The sequence below is a fragment of the Anomaloglossus baeobatrachus genome, chromosome 6, assembly GCF_048569485.1.
Source record: "Anomaloglossus baeobatrachus isolate aAnoBae1 chromosome 6, aAnoBae1.hap1, whole genome shotgun sequence".
NCBI classification, from domain to species: Eukaryota; Metazoa; Chordata; class Amphibia; order Anura; family Aromobatidae; genus Anomaloglossus; species Anomaloglossus baeobatrachus.
In genome coordinates this window covers 116,040,434-116,061,135 of record NC_134358.1, presented here as the reverse complement: position 1 = coordinate 116,061,135, position 20,702 = coordinate 116,040,434, and the positions used below count along the sequence as shown (strand labels likewise).

The window sequence follows — 20,702 nt, the reverse complement described above, 5'->3', positions numbered from 1 at the left end:
CTTAAAGAACTGTAAGCAAAAACACCTGGAACCCGCAGAGACTGTGTCCGTCTGTTCTTGCTGGCCCCGGCACCCCGTGCCCTGGCACTCGTCATTACTACTCCCCTCATCATCCTCCCCATGGCCCGCTCCACCTGTGGGGAGTGATACCATCTCGGCTGCTACTACCATCAGCCCCGGAGGACAGCGACAGAACCTGCGGCAAATCCCCTGGCCGCGTACCACAGGTGGTGTCATGACAACCATCCACCTCTTAATCTCCTTTTATTCTGGACACCTCGGGGCACAAAGCTGGGCAGTGCCACCTGTGACATCCCCAGAACCGACATCACCGTCTCGGCGACAAGTAAGGTTAACCCCCTGCCCCCTGGGTGACACATATGCATGCTCAAAACTCTACATACACAAGGGAAAAGTATTTTGCCTGCCAGAATTCATTGTGCTATACAGTAGTGAGTTATGTTTACAGATCCATCTGCTGCTTTGTTTTGTTTAAATATGAGTGTCTTTTTATGTGCTCTATTACTAATGTGTACATTTTCATCTTATGAATCATTGACCTGTGGGCACATCAGTCAATGTTTACAGACCTGCATGGCACTTTTTTGACCTTATATAGCCTTTTTCTTGCTGTAATCTATGATATCAATAGATTTCATGGCATTTGAATATTTTGGCATACAGTACTTTCTAGATATTTAATATCACCTACTCTATGATTGGGCATTATTATGTATATTATTTCTACTAAATGACAAACATATACTGATTGAATGATCGACAGAGACTGAGGGATAAGAACTTATATCCCCGAGATAGTAAATACCTTTATAAGTAGGTACAGGGGAGATAAGTATTTACAGTCTAATAAATTTGGGGATATTTCCTTTTCCCACAGATAGGAACTCGAGAATCTGGGTATCCCTTTTGGTAATAGGTGCCTGTAATCCATACTTTGACCATCTCATATTGATTCATAATTGTGGTCAGCTCTAAGATCTACTTAAACAGTGTGAGGCATACTCAGCACCTCTATATTCCCTGACTAGCAGGCCAGTATAGGGAAAAAAAAGAGAGTGAGCTGTCGTTGAGTGGGAGCGCAATGTCACAATATTAGGGTGCCAACCTCCGCGGCAAGGTAGGGAAAGAAATAGGGCAATCCGACCATTTCCCGCTTTTAACAGTACTTTTGTGTGTTGTTTTTTGGAATATCTGATTTTAACAGTACTTTTTTGTGTGTTGTTTTTTGGAATATCTGATTTTAAGTGAATTGAGTAAAATTTTTTTTAGGTTTTTTTTCCTATAGGGTCTTCTCAGCAGATATAGTAATGGCCATTTTTGTATGCTAAATATCTCAGTAATGCATTTCTATATTATTACATTCATGGCTTGCATGCTTAAGCATTTCAGAGTGCAGCTGTCTTTTTTTTTGTCCACTTTTGACCTAGCCTTCAAATTGCACATTGAAGCCCTTACCAACCCTACTACCACCAACTCATAAACCTTTCCCTAATCTGCTCCTTACTCAGCTAGTGCATGCCCTTTAATTTTCCATATTGACTACTACAACAACCTTCCTTGTGGCCTTCTATCTAACACTCTTCTACCGTCCAATTCTGTTTAAACTCTGCTGCGCGATTAATCCACCTCTTCTCTCATTACTCGTTTGCCTTTTCCAAGAATTCATTCTAAAATATTAACTATGACTTACAAACTCATCCACAACCTGACCCTCCATACATCTCTGACCTAATCTCCCGCCACCTCCAGACATGTAATCTCCAGTCCTCACAAGACCTTCTTGTTTGCTCTCATTTTGTCTGCTCCACACACAACAGTCTTCAGGATTTCTCGTGTGTACCCTCATACTTTGGAACTCACTGCCCAAACCAGATTGAGCCTTGCCCAGTTTCAAAAGTCACCTGAAAACCCACCTAAACAGGAAAGGATAAAATCCACAATAAACCTGCTACCACTACCCAACCAAATGAACAGCATCTACTCTCGCATAGTGGATCTCTTCCCTTTTGATTGTAGATTGTATGTTCTTGCAAGCAGGGTCCTCTACCCCTATGTACCAGTCGGCCAGTCTTCTTTATTATACTTGTTTTTATCGTATGTCCTATATTTATGTATAGTTGTATTTTTGTTATGTGCTGTAAACTTGTCTCCACCTTTCTCCTGATATAATAATTATTGATAACAATTCATTTTATGGCTTTGGTGATCTATAACACTTTAGGTTTGCGCACAGCGTGTCCATAACCTGTGATGTATGGTCTGATGTGTATAAACACTTGAGCCTCATTTATCAAAACTGTCTAAAACAAATATCTGTGTTGGCCGTAGCAGACAATGAAAGCCCAGCGTTCCTCTCTGAAACTGTCCTAGTAAATTGATGGCTGTGATATCTTGCTAATGGTTGCAAAGACAGTTTTTCTTTTTCGATCCTCTTGACATATCACCCTATTATATTGTCCATAAAACTGCAGAACCCAAATCTTGGTCTCAAGACTGCACTTAAGATAAAGACGTATCGCAAAGTTGAGACATTTTTAGAATTCAGTCCATAGAGGGGGGAAATTACAGGCAGTATCAGACACATCCAGCTAAGCCAGGTAAGTGAGGTCCTGTACAGGGAGGGGCAGCTGTTTCGCCTGTACATGTGACCTAAGCCCCCTCCTCCCTTATGTAGAGGGCTAATCCTGGCTGAGTGTCAGAACACTAAATATCCTCACCCAAGTGCAGAGCCGCCCAGCACTGTCATACATACATCCTGCTCCTCTAACTGCTGCCACAATTCCACAGCAGCTGCGCTCCACTCTCCACAGCCCTGCAATAACACAACCTCTGCAGCAGATCATATGGATGAATAAATTGGGATCTCCCCGGCATTGTGTAAAGATGGAGCTCACATGGAAAGTGTCACAACTCATTCATCTCTGCCTCTTCTCCCAGACTTGGCTGTCTGCATCCTGCCACTTGTATAACAACCGTTATGCCGGGTAAGAATATTCGCATTGCATCATACTATAATATCACTATTATTACTGATGTTGTAGAGTTAAATTCTTCATTTAAAGTGAACTCGTAGGATTTAGGAATATAATGAATTAACTTGTAACAAAGCAGAAAGTAATTCACCCTACTCTACTATTCTAGCGGACCCCAAACCAGCCACGCTGACCGGGAGAGGGCATTACTAAGTTTAGACTTTTCATTTTGGGGAAATTTGTTTTATTCTTCACTCCTACAAGTTAATACAACTGATTTTGTGTATCCTAAAATTCCTTTAACGACCTATGTAACCACATATAAGTGTGTTGTCATAGTGCAAAAATTCGGCTATACTAGCACCGGACATGTGAACACAAAGTTTGTACAATCCATGCAACGGCCAAGGTTTACCAAGTTGTGTATATGCTGACAGTTTGTATTCAGGGTATTCCTATATGTTTTTCTATGCAATGATTATAATATAAATCAAAGGTATTTTTTCACTTTGCAAATTTATTCCCAAACCACAAAAGTGGGCGACCTTTAGGTCTCTAATTTTTACTAGATTATGAAACCGTAGTCTCCTGTTCCTTTTCCTATTGACAAGTTTGGTTGGAGGAATATCCCCCTCTCTATACAAGCCAATCAGACCCATTCTTTATATCAGTTTACACCTTTACATCCTTTATCTGCATTGTATACATGTGGCTGAAGAAATTCACATGGAGGCAAATATATAATCATGATGTATTGGAAAGTTAAAAATTTTCAAATAAACTCCAATAAACATGGAAAACTTAAAGGGGGCTTTGGATAGAATAGCAGAGAATTGGGGATTTGCAGCTAAATTTGGCCACACAGATTAAATAAATGTTGGCTGAGCATGTTGACTTTGGTGAAATCAGTGGGCAATTTACAAAGAACCTGACCAGTGATACATGCTGCCCCCATCCACAGGCAGCATGTACCAGACATTGCATGTATGATGTCAGCCATATATGTTTAACTCCGAAACATATATTTCCCTTGTCATATCTTTAAACTCGTCAAGAGCTGGATATTGACTAAAAGGGCCACTTAATATGGGGGTTATGGTGGTCTCCTAAAAAGAGCCACTCCTTGGCTTGGTTCTTCCTAGAGGGAGGGCTATATTCTGTGTCGAGACTCCTAACAGAGGCTCCATGGACCTTTTTGATTTGCATACTTCCCAGGGAGCAATGCACCTAGGATTTCACTGTGTTGAGCACCCTCGCTGGCTGCCGGCAGTGTTTTCTGGTTGGTCTCCCTGAGATCAGTGATTGTTTGTCTTGTTGGTCTACTAGGCATTACTCCCACCTGGCCAGAATCCTACTCCACACTGATGAGGGGCAATACACCGAAACAGCTGTCTGTGGGTGGATACCTGGCCTTGGTATTTCCCTTGTCATATCTTTAAACTCGTCAAGAACTGGATATTGACTAAAAGGGCTACTTAATATGGTGATCTGTATAACATAAAAAGACCTTTTATCATACTCACCTACGGGGTGGTTGGGTCCGATGGGCATCGTCGGTCTCGGTCTGGTGCCTAATATCTTCTTGCGATCTTTGTCCTCCTTCTTGCTTCGTGTAGATGACACGTCCTACATCATCCACACAGAGTCTGCGATTGTGCTCCTGCGCACTTATCTCTGCCCTGCCGAGGGCAGATGAAAGTATTGTAGTGCACATGAGCAGGCGGTCTTTGACCTTTCCCTGCACCATCACATTACAGTACTTTGCTCTGCCTGCAGCAAGGTAAAGAGAAGTGCGCCTACACAGGAGCGTAATGGTGAACTCTGTGTGGATAACTTGGGAGGCGTCATCCACATGAAGCAAGAAGGAGGATGCCAATCATAAGAATATAGGAGACGCTGGACCAAGACTAGTGACACCCGTCGGGCTGGACCTCGCCGAAGGGGAGTATAATAAAGGCTTTTTTTATGTTATACAGGTTAGCATGGGGTTCTTATATACAGTGTTCTAGAATGTTGCATATATGAGCTCAATGGTGGTAGCCGCAACTTATAGGGGTCAAATCTGGTGACTGGTTCCCTTTAAAAGCCGCCGGAGACCGAGCTGCATGAAAGACTAGTCGGACAGTTGTGTCTCTGGCATCTTCTCCCTGCCCGCTGATCTTAAATGATAGGTCTCGTGATATATATGCACGCAAAGAGATACCTGTCACTCCATGGCAGTGGGCAGGGAGAAGCTATGGAAGACCCCCTTGTCTGACTAATTTTCAGCACGGTCCATTGTGGTTATTACCTATGTATTTCTCCAAAACACTGCACTGTTTCACTATTTCTGCCAGGTTTCCTATAATGGGTATGAGATAAGTGTATGTATTTAGTATCACAAAAAGTTATATCGTGAGCTATGAGACATTTGTAAATGTTTTGGAAAGAAATTTAATTTATATACTAAATATACACAAAAGGAATCTTTTATATACTATATACAGTGGGTGCCTGAGCTGGTAAGGTAGAGAAAAGTGTACAGTATATGGTGTTTCCAAACTGGTACAGGAGAGGATCTAAACTCAGGACCTAGATGCTTAATCTGGTCCAGTTTGTTAATTTGTACTTTTTTTTAATTGTCTAACATAGTGTTATTTAAAGCCCCGCATATACATTAGACAGCTGATCATTCAGCCGATAGCTTTTTCCTCCCAGATCCTCCATAATGTACACATGAATGCTCCAGTAGGCTGAGTGTTCCTGTGTTTTCCATGAGATAGCTGATGCCAGACTCCCCTGCCATAGACTTTTCTCCCAAAGATAAAAGAAAAATGCTGGAAATCCAAAGTGCCAGATCATATATCCCCGGACGCTGATATCTTCTGTCTGGTCTCCATACACATTACAGAGTCAGACGATCTCACTAATATCAGAAAATTTTACCAACTTTACTCTAATGTGTATTGGGGCTTAGGGGTACTTTGCACACCACGACATCGCACATCCGGCATCGCATGCGACATCGTAGTGTGTAAAGCCTAGATGATACGATTAACAAGCGCAAAAGCGTCATAATCGTATCATCGGTGTAGCGTCGGCGTAATCCATAATTACGCTGACGCGATGGTCCGATGTTGTTCTTCGCTCCAGCAGCAGCACACATCGCTGTGTGTGAAGCCGCAGGAACGCGGAACATCTCCTACCGGCGTCACCATGACTCCCGTAGGATATGTGGAAGGGAGAAGGTGGGCGGGATGTTTACATCCCGCTCATCTCCGCCCCTCCGCTCCTATTGGCCGCCTGCCGTGTGACGTCGCAGTGACGCCGTACAACCCGCCCCCTTAATAAGGAGGCGGGTTGCCGGCCAGAGCGACGTCCCAGGACAGGTGAGTCCATGTGAAGCTGCCGTAGCGATAATGTTCGCTACGGCAGCTATCACAAGGATATCGCAGCTGCGACGGGGGCGGGGACTATCGCGCTCGGCATCGCAGCATCGGCTTGCGATGTCGCAGCATGCAAAGTACCCCTTAGTCTACAGCATTAGGCTATGTGTGCATGTAGAATTTGTCCCTGCAGAAATTTCTGCAGCGATTTGAAGAGCACACGTGCGCTTCAAATCGCTGCAGAAAGAGTCCGTAATGAAAAAAAAAAAAAAGACGATTCTATATGCTCTGACTGCAGCCTCTCCCATAGACAGAGTGGGGGCTGCAGACAGAGCGCAGGAAAGAAGTGACATGTCACTTCTTAGAACGCGCGCTTCGGGCAGCAGCCGAAGCGCTGCCCTCTAAGACGCCACGTGCGCACGTCTCCTGCACAATCTTCATAGATTGTGCTGGGGACGCAGGACGCATGTAGTTACGCTGCGGTGCAGATCGCAGTGTAACTGCATGCAAATACGCAACGTGCGCACATAGCCTTATTTGTATTATTTGTAGCAAAGAAATCTCAGAGATAAATATTTCCATTTATTATGAGTGTAACTGAATTAATTCCTCCATTCTTATGGAAATATGTAGCTATCAATCAGTAAAATATAAGAAATGCATTGATATTTTGACAAAATGTCTAGATAGAGGCACATACAGGATATTTCTTGAATAGCAAGACGCTAAATAAATGGGTCTACAGTGATATTTAGAAGAGAAAAAGGGAAAGAGCTGCATGGTTGATAAAGTACTTGCTCTAGTTTTGTGTCATAGACAATTTGCTAAATAAAAAAAGAGAAAGTTGTGTATAAATTATGTCACAGATAATACATACAACTTATTTTTAATAAAAGCAAAAAGTCTGGAGCTTAATCTAAATAATTGTGACACTCGTGAGTTAAAAAAGTCAATGGGCAACAGCATGTAACATACTATCATTTATCTATTAGGATTGTAACAAATTTGTGCCAGATGCACTTATTTCTGCCAGTGTTTGTAAGGTGACATTGGAGCCTGGAGGATACGTTACTCCTTAAAGGGAATCTGTCAGCAGGTTTTTGCTATGTAAGCTGAAGATGCTGCAAGAGTTAACACAAGATTCAGAGATGCCTGTGTTGTCACAGCTGATCTCATGTTTATTTGCTATGTTTGTTTAAGCAGCAGGACCCTTATCATTGCTCAGACTACAAAGTCACACATATGGCAGTCTGGCACACCCCATCGTCTGATTGAGAACTCACTGTCAATGTACAACCTCTATAGAGAGCCTGGTGTGGGCGGGAGCAGCTCTCACAGCTCTGCTACATGGCTAAATCTAAACATTCTGATGTCAGAACAACTGCGCCTAGTAAATGTCAGGATGATTGGTAAGAGCAAGGGACAGGGGTTCCTAGACTGACCCTCAGACTTGGGAGACCCTAGCTATCCTTTATGTCAGAGTTATCTCTGAAGGTGAGGATTTTTGAGCCGCCTACCTAACCCTGCTCCTGACCAGCCCTGATCTTATACTCCCTTCTCCACTACCCCAGGGGAGGGCTGGTACAGGAGTGTGATAACACCAACAGAGATAGACAAACAGGGGAAACCAAAACACTATCTTACAGCATGCTTACACAAAGGTATAAAACAATAAGAGGTAAGGAGGAAAATAAGAGCAGGGAGGAAACAATAAGATGAAGAGAGAACTCCACAACAACTTCAAGCACCATGCAATATAATCATCAGCAGGACTGAGACAAAACCGCACACAGACGAACAAAAAAATAAACTATAGTCAGCATGGGAAGACAGATTCCACCATCATAACATCATAAATAGGTGGGGAGTAAATGTGATAGGTTTCCTTCAACATGTGATCCCAGAGGTAACCAGCAGGCTAGCAGTGGTTAACTCTTGCTAGCCTGACCATTAATGAGCACACAGCTTGATTGACACCCAAGCCTGCTTGTGTAACCCAGAAACACCAGAGAAACCATAGTGTGGAGTCTCAGAATCTGTAGTGTGAACAGTGTCTGATGTCACCATGACACTTGGAATGTGTGACAGTAATCTAAGTGATACATCATTGGATTCAGGATCTCTTTGCCTACATCATGCTGCTCCAAGATGAGGTAAAAAAAAACTGCTGACAGATTCCCTTTAATATCCTCTGTGTAGTCTGCTGTACAGAAAAGAATCAAAAGTTTTGAAAACTGCAAAGCCTATGTGCATACTTTGAGTGTTTTGCAACAAAAATCAGTGTTGACAGGATAAAAAGCATTTTTACTTGCATTTTTTCCCATTCACATGAATTGGTGAAAAATACTACAACCCTCTGATAAAATTGACATGCTGCAGATGTGAAAAAGAAATGCTTTAATAGCTCAAATCCTTAAGGAAAAAGTAAGCAGCATATGCATGAGATTTCAGAAGCCTCTTTTACTTTGCTGGTTCTATAACCCAGGGATAAGCTGCGGGGGGGAGCGCAACGTTTTACACAAGCCCCAATAGAGTTCAAATATTTTCTTTTTTGAGAATAGTAATTCTGTAGGATTACACATCAAGGTTTCTTAGCTGAGATTGCATACAATAGTGAGGAGCATGATTAATCTGTAGAGTATGAAGACTGGTGTCTGCCGGCAGGATTTCACAGTATTGCGGTTTTCCCATCTGCTTTTGTTTATGAGTTGTTATTATAATATATAACCATTTTCACATAATGCACTAATCATATATTTTATGGAGTAAGGGCAGGGCTACATGACTTCAGGGCATCAGGTGTGCAGGACTTATATTGGCCCACAAAGAAAACATGTCACTCAATGAGATCACGTCATTAAATCATGCAAGATGTCCAAATGACAAAAGTCATATTTCAATATGACAATGTGCTCAATAACACAATCCCACCACCAGGACCCATACATGATGGCTTTTAGACTTTAGACTGTCTTTACTATCTCTAAATCACCTTTCTTTGAAAGAAAAGTTTTTAAAGGCATCCATTAACTCCTGGTCCTACAACTATCTGGTCTCATAAATCCATTGTCAAGACAACTTTGCAGAAGTTTTGGGTTATTTATCGTCAAAGGGGAAATGTATCCACAAATCATGTTCTAACATGTGACAGACACTCTTTGTAAGATCACGCTGCTGGGGTCTTGAGATTTTTGTAGAGCTCCTTTTTTGAGCAACATCTTTAGCTTCACAAGAGGTTTTTTTGTTGAAAATCTGTAAAGCAACTTCCAGAGACTCGAGCGGCTCTTTTATTAGACTTTCTTTTTAGAGAAATCTGATAATAGTCTGTAAAATCGGACTACTGTGATCTGTTCATGTTTCTTTTATTCATCAGAAGATGACTTTTTAGTGGATTTCCTCTTCAAATAATTCTTTGGTATCACTGTATCTCGTTGACTGCTCAAAGAGTTAGGTTTTATGGAACAAATTGTATGATTCTATAATGTATTCTATGATCCTATAAACTTTCTGACAGTGAGGGCAGTCGGAGAGCGGAACAGGCTGCCACGGGAGGTGGTGAGCTCTCCATCAGTGGAGATCTTCAAACAGAAGCTGGATAAACATATAGCTGGGGGCTGGACCCGATGACCCTTCCAACTCCACCATTCTATGATTAACGTTTTGCTCATTTAAATAAACAAGTTAGATGCCACTATTAAAAGTCAACATTTACAAAACGTTTGTATATTTCTCCATTAGGTAAAATAACAGGGTAATGATAAAATACTTTTAATATGTTTTTTAAAATCAGGGGAAATTAACAGACGATTAACACATATAGTGATAATCCGATACTGAAGAAAGTTATCAGAAACCAGAAGGTCAACTGACCTGTATCGCAAAAGACAACAAAAGCCCACTACACAGTAAAAACTGCAGAGGCTCAAAGTAAGGGTGCCAAAGAAGCCCTCTTGTGTAAGGCAAATAAATGGAAAAATCTCACCGGTATCTCTTATGCTCGATTTCCTGGTGATAAAAGGATCTCAGAGGGGGAGCCACTTAATACATAGCTACCAAAAACCCCTCAAAAGATGATCCATTGGTGGCGTACTCCAGTCTCCCATTGGGAGTCATTGGGAGTCATAAGAGATATCGGTGAGATTTTTCCATTTATTTGCCTAAAGCCCGCTTTACACGCTGCAATGTATCTTACAATGTGTCGGCGGGGTCACGTCATAAGTGATGCACATCCGGCATTGTAAGGTACATTGCAGTGTGTGACAGGTACGTGAGATTGCGATTGAACGTTAAAATGTTCATCGCATACACATCGTACCTGTCTCTAGAATTCCACGTCAGGTTGTTCATCCTACCCAGGGTAGCACACCGGGAACGATGAACAGATCTTACCTGCATCCTGCGGCTCCCGGTCGGTAATGCGGAAGGAAGGAGGTGGGCGGGATATTTACGTCCCACTCAGCTCCACCCCTCTGCTTCTATTGGCCGGCTGCCGCGTGACGTCGCTGTGACGCTGAACGTCCCTCCCACTCCAGGAAGTGGACGTTCGCCGCCCACATCGAGGTCGTATGGAAGGTAAGTACGTGTGACGGGGGTTAATCGTTTGTGCGGCACGTTCAACAAATTGAACGTGCCACACATACAATGGGGGCGTGGCAAATCGCATACCTTATCGTATGCAAAATTGCAACATGTAAAGCAGGCTTTACACAAGAGGGCTTCTTTGGCACCCTTACTTTGAGCCTCTACAGTTTTTACTGTGTAGTGGGCTTTTGTTGTCTTTTCCGATACAGGTCAGTTGACCTTTTCGTTTCTGATAACTTTCTTCAGTATCGGATTATCACTATATGTGTTAATCGTCTGTTAATTTCCCCTGATTTTAAAGAAAATATTAAAAGTTATATTTTATCATTACCCTGCTATTTTACCTATTCCTCTCCATTTGGGTAATTGCTCCTGCTATTGATATATTTCTCCATTCATGTAATAAATTGCAAATGTGCTCCTGTTTGTAGTTGTTGGAGTCAGGGTGGAGAATTGCGGTCCCGAGATGTATTACAGGTACATCGCAATAAATTAGAATATCATCAAAAAGTTAATTTATTTCAGTAATTCAATACAAAAAGGGAAACACATATATTATAAAGAGTCATTACAAACACAGTGATCTATTTCAAGTGTTTATTTCTGTTAATGCTGATGATTATGGATTATAGCCAATGAAAACCCAAAAATCATTATGTCAGAAAATTAGAATATTTACCACAAAACACCTCCAAAGGCTTCCTAAGGATTTAAAATGGTCCTTTAGTCTGGTTCAGTAGGCTATGCAATCATGGGGAAGACATCTAACTCGACAGATGTCCCAAAGACAGTCATTGATACACTCCACAAGGAGGGTAAGCAACAAAAGATCATTGCTAAAGAAGCTGGCTGTTCACAGAGTGCTGTATCCAAGCATATTAATGGAAAGTTGAGTGGAAGGGAAAAGTGTGGTAGAAAAAGGTGCACAAGCAAGCCTTGAAAGGAATGTTAAGAAAAGGTCATTCAAAAATTTGGGGGAAATTCACAAGGAGTGGACTGCTGCTGGAGTCAGTGCTTCAAGAGCCAACACACAGACATATCCAGGACATGGGCTACAACTGTCGCATTCCTTGTGTCAAGCCACTGATGATCAATAGATAAAGCCAGAAGCATCTTACCTGGGCCAAGTGGAAAAGGTCCCAGAGTCTGGAGGAAGAGTGTAGAGACCACAATCCAAGCTGCTTGAGGTCTAGTGTGAAGTTTCCACAATCAGTGATGGTTTGGGGAACCATGTCATCTGCTGGTGTAGGTCCACTGTGTAATAACAAGACAAAAGTCAGCACAGCCGTCTACCAGGAAATTTTAGAGCACTTCATGCTTCCCTCTGTCAACAAGCTTTTTGGAAATGGAGATTTCATTTTCGAACAGGACTTGCCACCTGTCCACACTGCCAAAAGTACTAATACCTGGTTTAATAACCACAGTATCACTGTGCTTTATTGGCCAGCAAACTCGCCTGACCTAAACCCCATATGGTTTACATTGGTCTGAATTATATGGGTGTTGATTTCTGAATGTTAACAATATAACCATTGCCTTAAAGCACCACTCCAGCATTTGTTTTGATCAGCAACGCACAGGCTCGCTTCACTGCATGAGGTTTGCAGGCATCTCAGGGAGAGCCATTCTTAGTCTCTGAATGGCTCTCTCTTGGTGGTAAAACAACATTCTAGGACCTGGTGTGACCCCCCAAAAAAACAAAAATATGGATTTTCCTCCCACTAGAAATGGTCTGCTTGTGGCTGGCTGTATGTGGGCAGAGACCCGAACTGGCCCTCGTTACTTGTGTCGAGCTCATCCGAGCGTCTAATCAGCTGGAATTGAGTAATGAGCATTCCAGCATTTTAGTGCTCGCCCATCACCAGCAATAATACATTTAATTTCACAATTTTAACCATGGAAGTGGCTCTGATACTCCATAGGGCAAATTTTGTGACTCAAACTTGCAGTATTATTTTTGCATATTTTCCTTACTGGAAATGTGCAGGTTTTTGCTTTTTAGGAATACTATAAACATATCTTGTAAAAAAATACTTTTTAACCTTTTACTAGGTGAAATTTGAGGCTTATCTCTTGTAAATGATGGCTTAAACTTAAGCTATGTGTTATGTGATGAAAAGTAATACGACTGCTTACAGTAGAAGCCACATGTTTAGCATTTGTTTTTAAAGTATGATTACGGTACTTCTGTCTGGTTGTGGTGACGCCATTTTCCTGGTGATCAATTGAAAGTGCATGAAGTTGTCATCATCCAAGATCTTAATTTTATCCAAAAACAAAATGCTTTTGAATATAGATATTGTAATTTAATTAAAGAAAACTGACTGTCAAACATTTTAGACTATTTATTGATCACAACAGAGAGTAATTCATTGTTTACTTAGTATTTTATCTAAAACAAACAAAAGTATAGAGTATATTGTATCAAATATTTATTTTTTATTTTGCAAAAATATTTTTTTAAATATTTATTTAGTCTACACCATTAAAAACACCAAGAAAAAAAATCACTTGAAAAAGCAAACATAGGGGGAATTTTTGACCATAGATTATTGATAAGAAAAGTGGAGGGATATTGTGCTCAAATTGTAAGATTATATGATATATCAAAAGCTGTATAAACCGAGCAACACCCCAACACTCTCCCCAATATTTAAATATATTGCACTGATGGAACCGATATATATATAAGACCACTGTATAGATTTATTAAGTCCCCAAATATTCAATTGCTATATAAATCCTACTCGGTCCTTCAATAAATATTCAAAATAAATATCCAATTTCATAAGTATCAATATAAATATCTCTTTGGACCTATTCTAACAGTAATATATGAAGGAATAAATATTCAAATAGAATTTTATTACTATAAATTTATAAGAGACTCAGCCGGTTAATATATATAGAGGTATGCCTATTAAGGCTAGATGTACACTCATATGGCGCCTATTTCCAACATAAACCGACTTCCTACAAGCAGAGGCTCTAATCACTCATGTATAAATCATCCGTGCAATACTCACATAATACAAGGTCAGAAAAAAAAACACCAAACACCTCGACGCACGTTTCAAGGAAACCTTTTCATACAGGTGCTATATTAGTGTACATCTAGCCTTAATAGGCATACCTCTATATATATATTAACCGGCTGAGTCTCTTATAAATTTATAGTAATTAATTTCTATTTGAATATTTATTCCTTCATATATTACTGTTAGAATTGTTCTAAAGAGATATTTATATTGATACTTATGAAATTGGATATTTATTTTGAATATTTATTGAAGGACTGAGTAGGAATTATATAGCAATTGAATATTTGGGGACTTAAATATATACAGTGGTCTTATATATATATATATATATATATATATATATATATATATATATCGGTTCCATCAGTGCAATATATTTAAATATTGGGGAGAGTGTTGAGGTGTTGCTCGGCTTATACAGTTTTTGATATATCATATAATCTTACAATTTGAGTACAATATCTCTCCACTTCTCTTATCAATCTATGGTCAAAAATTCCCCCTATGTTTATTCTTTCAAGTGATTTTTTTTCTTGGTGTTTTTAATGGTGTAGACTAAATAAATGTTTAAAAAAATATTTTTGCAAAATAAAAAATAAATATTTGATACAATATACTCTGATTTCTGTTTGTTTTTGATTATATATTCTTTTGAGTTAAGGTATCACAAGTATTATGGTGGAGAAAATATAGGAATCTCTTGATGTGTATTTACTTAGTATTTTGTAACATAACCTCTTGCTTTAATTATTGCACCACACCATCAGGGCATTGAAGCTACTAGGGTATTCAAGACATCTTGAGGGATCTTGCTCCATTCCATTTGCAAATGAGCAAACAATTCATCTTTAACAAAAGATGGGTACAAGCCCCAACTCATCCCTTGCAGGTAGATCACTGTTCTTTTCATCTTATCTTATTTACATTTTTATTATGTGCTTTAGAATAAATTAAATTGATGAAATAAGCTTAAAATACGGCTAGTTTACTCATGTTAGGAGATAATCACATAGGACTACACAATGGTCTTAACATTTAGGAAATTGTGTGTTGTTCTCTAATTTTGATTTCCAGTACTTTCCATGACTATCAAACTAATTGAACTTGGATTCATCCGACCACAACACCTTAGACCAATCTGTCTCTTTCCATTGTGTTCTTTAGTAAACTCAAGTCGGACCTTCCTGTTCTTTACAGGGATGAAATGCTTCTTGGCAGGAAATCGTGCATTCAAGCCTCCTGCTCTTATCCATCGACCACAGTTTGGCGACTCACTTTGATCCCATATTCTTCTTTCATTTTGTGTGAAATCTGTACAGCACTTTATGGACATCAGATACAGACTTTTTCTTAATAATGTAATCAATTTTGAAGGAAGTTTTCCGTGGTCAGCCACTTCTAGGTTTTTCAGCTGTTCCGTAACCTTTTTCTTTCTTTATTATACGGGACACCTGACTCTGAGAACAGTTGATTCCATCGCTGTCTCTTTTTTGGCTTTTACCTGACTTCACTCTCAGAATATTAAACTTCCTGACATCTGGTGATAAATTTGGCTTTGTCTTTACCATGAATTATCCAAAAAACACACAAAGAAAAAAAAAAATTGGGCAAAATTAGACCACGCATGACAAAATATGCAAAACATTTGCCAAAGCAAATGTGAAAAACTAATACATAAAGGGATAAAACAATGTCAAACACAATTTTCATCTGTAGAGCTGACAACCATTTGCTTCTGGTACTAAAATCACTAGGAAAATGGCGTCACAACAACCAGACAGAAGTTATCACACTTTAAAAAAAAAAAGAACTTTTGGTCGCTACTGTATATCTCAATTCCTCACAATTTCTCGCCATTTATATTTCATATCATTGAGCAAAAACTTGTTATTTGTACCTAGACGATGAATATATTTCTGATTATGTTCTGCTAACAGCTGTAGATTCCCCTGCATGAGACAGCTGTAATCCACCAAGGCCATATGGGAAATCCATAACTGTTAAAGCGCGTCTGACAATGCCCAAATGACATGTTGACATGTGTAACTAGCTGTACAGTGATATAGGGGAATTAGGACCTACAAAAATCATACTAGCATTGTAGATTTTAGTGGTACAGTGTTTGAGGCAAAAAAGAGGGCAACCAGTTCAGTTAGCCCAGGCCAACACATCTAATGCACCAACAGGATGCAGACAAACCTCTCAACATGATGGACACTTCACAAGTGCAAGGTAAATTGCACACTAGTGGCGCGCATAGGGCACTGTTCACACTTGTATGCGCATGGTGTCCAGCCAGCAACCTATTACCACGCCCTTACTATTAGATTAGGCGAGTTACCCGGACACTACTCACTGCAGCACACAAGGGACAGAGACTCCACTATGCACGGCCGTATTAAGAGGCCCGGCTGCACCCAGTGTTAAAAAAAAAAGTTGCAAAAAATATATTTCAAATATATATGAGGTATTAGTTGCACCTTTTTTTTTTAACACTGGGTGCAGCCGTGCCTCTTAATACGGCCGTGCATAGTGGAGTCTCTGTCCCTTGTGTGCTGCAGTGAGTAGTGTCCGGGTAACCCGCCTAACCTAATAGTAAGGGCGTGATAATAGGTTGCTGGCTGGATACCATGCGCATACGAGTGTGAACAGTGCCCTATGCGCGCCACTAGTGTGCAATTTACCTTGCACCTGTGAAGTGTCCATCATGTTGAGAGGTTTGTCTGCATATTGTTTGTGCATAGATGTGTTGGCCTGGGCTAACAGAACTGGTTGCCCTCTTTTTTGCTGCGAGTATATTACATTTTTGGAGGAGTTTTTATCTCCTCTTTCTGTTGCTATTTTTTGATATTTATTAGTGTAGGGACCCACAAGCATGAGGATCCGTGATGAGGATTGTGGGCTTATGTACATTGGCCAATTTACTAACTAATACCTCATATATATTTGAAATATATTTTTTGCACCTTTTTTTAACACTGGGTGCAGCTGGGCCTCTTAATACGGCCGTGCATAGTGGAGTCTCTGTCCCTTGTGTGCTGCAGTGAGTAGTGTCCGGGTAACCCGCCTAACCTAATAGTAAGGGCGTGATAATAGGTTGCTGGCAGGATACCATGCGCATACGAGTGTGAACAGTGCCCTATGCGCGCCACTAGTGTGCAATTTACCTTGCACCTGTGAAGTGTCCATCATGTTGAGAGGTTTGTCTGCATCCTGTTGGTGCATTAGATGTGTTGGCCTGGGCTAACTGAACTGGTTGCCCTCTTTTTTGCTGCGAGTATATTAAATTTTTGGAGGAGTTTTTATCTCCTCTTTCTGTTGGTACAGTGTTTGAGCAAATAGCTTTGAATGCAAATGAGGGGCTTTAGTGCACGCTTGGCATGGCAAAGGGCTCAATTAGTATTTTGGAGACTTCCCCAGTTCTGACTGTACTCACTTGTCCTGATCAAATGGTATCTGAACTCAGCGCACAAATCTGCATATGCTCACTGACATGATCAGACCACACACAGTGCAGGCACGTACACAGTGTGGGTGGGTGCAATCGCCTCCCTGGCTCCTATTGGAAGCTGACAACTACCCTTCTTGGTGTATCGGTGTAGTGAGCGATGACTCCCGGTTCCACCATTGTATTCAACTGTATCTGCATCGTAAAGATCCATGTACCACTGAAATTGTAACACCATGTCAGCGGGACTCCATACCCCATGATTCATATGGGCCCCATAGCGGCTGAATCATCTGCTGCTGTTAATATTAAATGGGTTGTCCACTACTTTGACATTGATAGCCTATCCTTAGGATAGGTCATCAATGCCTGACTGGCCGGGGTCTGACACGCCTCACCCCTGTAGATCAGCTGATCTCAGTCCTGGCGGCAGCAGCAGGTGGCCGTAAGTGCTTAGTTCCGGCGCTGCTCCATCTTTTGATAGTGGCTGAGACGGGGTACTGCACACCCACCTCGCATTCTAATCAAAAGAAGTCATATGTGCAGTACCCAGTCGCGGCCGCTATCAGAAGATGGAGCAGCTCCGGAACTGGACATTTCCATCCGCCTGCTGATCAGACATTGATGACCTATCCTAAGGATAGGCCATCAATTTTAAAGTAGTGAACAACCCCTTTAAGCCATATACAGAGAGATAATAAGATATAGATAACTGTGATGTCAGAGTACAGGAGAAATAAACACAGGGATGATGCAGAGATAATAATTTGTCAATGGGTAACAAACACAGTAATGTCACATAAGTAAAATAAATGCAGAAATGCACAGTACCTGGATAAAAACAAATTAATGCACATGTGAGCCCTGCAGCCAATCAATAGCCACTAATGGACAGCTTCCCTCTCACTTCCTACAGATGTAATTGAGATCCAAAGAAGGAGCAGCAGTGCTTACTTCTTGTGTAATGTTTATCCAAGAGAATGAAATCGTCCATTTGTGGCCATTGATTGGCTGCACGGTTTATGTACCTTAACAACATCACTTCACCACCGGGAGAACCAGCACCGTCATCGCTGAAACATGGCCGGCACGGAAGGTGAATATAAGGTGTTTTGATTCTACATAGGGGAATATTATAATTAAGAGGTGGTTGTCTGAGTAGTGAACAGCCCTTTCAAGAGGACATGACTAGTAAACATGAGTGACACAAATTATAGATAATAAACTGTGAGGTCACAGTATAGAGATCATAACTCCGAGGTCACAGTATAGAGATTATAAACTGTGATATCACAGTACCCGTGTAATAAACACAGTGATAGCATAGTATAAAAATAATAACTATGGTGAAGTCAAAGTTCTGAGGCAATAAACATAGTGATGTCACAATACAGAGATAGTAAAAGCGGTGATGTAATAATACAGGTATAATAAACACAGTGATGTCACAGTACAGGGATAGTAAAAGCGGTGATGTAATAATACAGGTATAATAAATGCAATGATGTCACAGTACAGGGATAGTAAAAGCGGTGATGTAATAATACAGGTATAATAAATGCAGTGATGTCACAGTACAGGGATAGTAAAAGCAGTGATGTAATCTACAGGTATAATAAACATGGTGATGTCACAGTACAGAGATAAATACAGTACAGAGAGCTTAAACACAGTGATACCACAATGCGGAGATAATAAACAGGGTGATAGCACAGTATAAACATCAATATAGTGATATACTACAGAGAAAAGTAATTGGGGTCGATACATAAAGGTGTATAAGCCGGTTTTCTGGTGTAAATGCTTTGAAAAGTTTTCACACAACTTCCACCCACCTCTGCCAAAATGGCCAAAGCTGTGGTGGTACGGATGCGTGACATCACCAGGCCACCTAATGTATTACTAGGCATGGCGTAACGTATTCCAGAAACGCAAGTCCCTGACCAGAGTAAGATCTGTGGGGAGGCATATGTGACTGATGCATTAAGAGGCATGTGCCTGCTAAGGCTGCTTTCACACATCAGTTTTTTTGCATCAGGCACAATCCGGGTCAAAAACCTATGGAACGGATGTGGCGAAAAAAACTGATCCGTAGCATAAGTTTTTCCATGCGGCACGTCCGTTTGACGGATCCAGTATGATACTGAGCATGCGCAGTTCAAAAAACTGCATCCGGCCGCCGGATGCGGTTTTTGACGCAGGACGCCGCATCCTGCATCCATAGGCTTGCATTGTAAATCATGCCGCATCACGCCGGATCCGGCGCGACGCGGTTTTTCGCCGCAGACAAAAAACGCTGCAAGCAACGTTCCATGCGGTCATCACATCGGCTAAATATGCTGCATCCGGCAAAAAACGGACGCAACGCAAGGCCATGCGACACAATCCGCGCTAATGCAAGTCTATGAGGAAAAAACGCATCCGGCGGCAAAAAAAAACGGATGCGTTTTTTCTGCAAAGCGCCGGATTGTGCCGGATTGCAAAAAACTGATGTGTGAAAGCAGCCTAAGCAATCATGCACCTGTGACTCCACCACGCCTCATCATCAAGACCAGCATCAACAACTCTGGTCTTGATGAATTGGGGCCATTGTGATATCACAATATAAATAAAATAAATTATGTCACATACAGGTATAATATACAGTAATAAAGTGGTAAAAAAATAGTATTTTCAGAGTACAGAGACAATAAACACGGTGATGTGAAACTGCCATTTTTAACAGCATCTATTTTTCTATCTACCTGTCTATATCTATCTGCTTTTGTCTATCTTTTAGGCCCCCTTCACACGTACGTGAAAAACCACGCATGTTTTTCACGGACGTGTCAGAGGTGCGTTTTGCCCTCTGTGACCCGTGTTTATGGGCTACGGATAACACACGGAGAATGGGAACTTTATGCTCACCTGTCCCTGTCGTCGCTGTCCGTGGTGCTGATCTTCGGTCTCCGGTCCTGCCGACTCCCCGCTGCTGTCGCTTCAGGACACAGTGAAGTGAATATTCAATGAGCATAATGAGCGGCAGTCGGAAGCAAGTGACAGCAGCGGCAGAGACTGCAGGGCTGGAGAAGGTGAGTAAAGGTTTGGGTTTTTTTTCACGCAGACACATGTCTTTTCTCCGGTGCGTGTCACATGGAACACATCCGTGTGGTCCGTTTGTGTTACGTGTGACATGTTTGCGTTCTGTGTGACACCCGTGATGCCGGAGAGAAAACAGACATGTCGGCGTGAGAAACACATGGACACATGTAAGTACGGAACGGACACACGTTCC

At 41.2% G+C, this 20,702-nt stretch overlaps 1 protein-coding gene across 2 annotated transcripts in view; it reads left to right on the top strand.

Annotated features, from left to right (window-relative positions):
- Nucleotides 1–2,681: 2,681 nt before the first annotated feature.
- CPA6 (carboxypeptidase A6) overlaps nt 2,682–20,702 on the top strand; it is a 314,881-nt gene continuing 296,860 nt past the window's right edge. Inside the window, exon 1 of one of the 2 annotated variants that reach the window (XM_075316308.1) lies at nt 2,682–3,005. In XM_075316308.1, coding sequence (XP_075172423.1) covers nt 2,869–3,005 — 137 coding nt within the window. In that variant the 5' untranslated portion in view covers nt 2,682–2,868. The remainder of the gene's footprint in view (nt 3,006–20,702) is intronic. The other variant, XM_075316307.1, reaches the window with a different exon arrangement.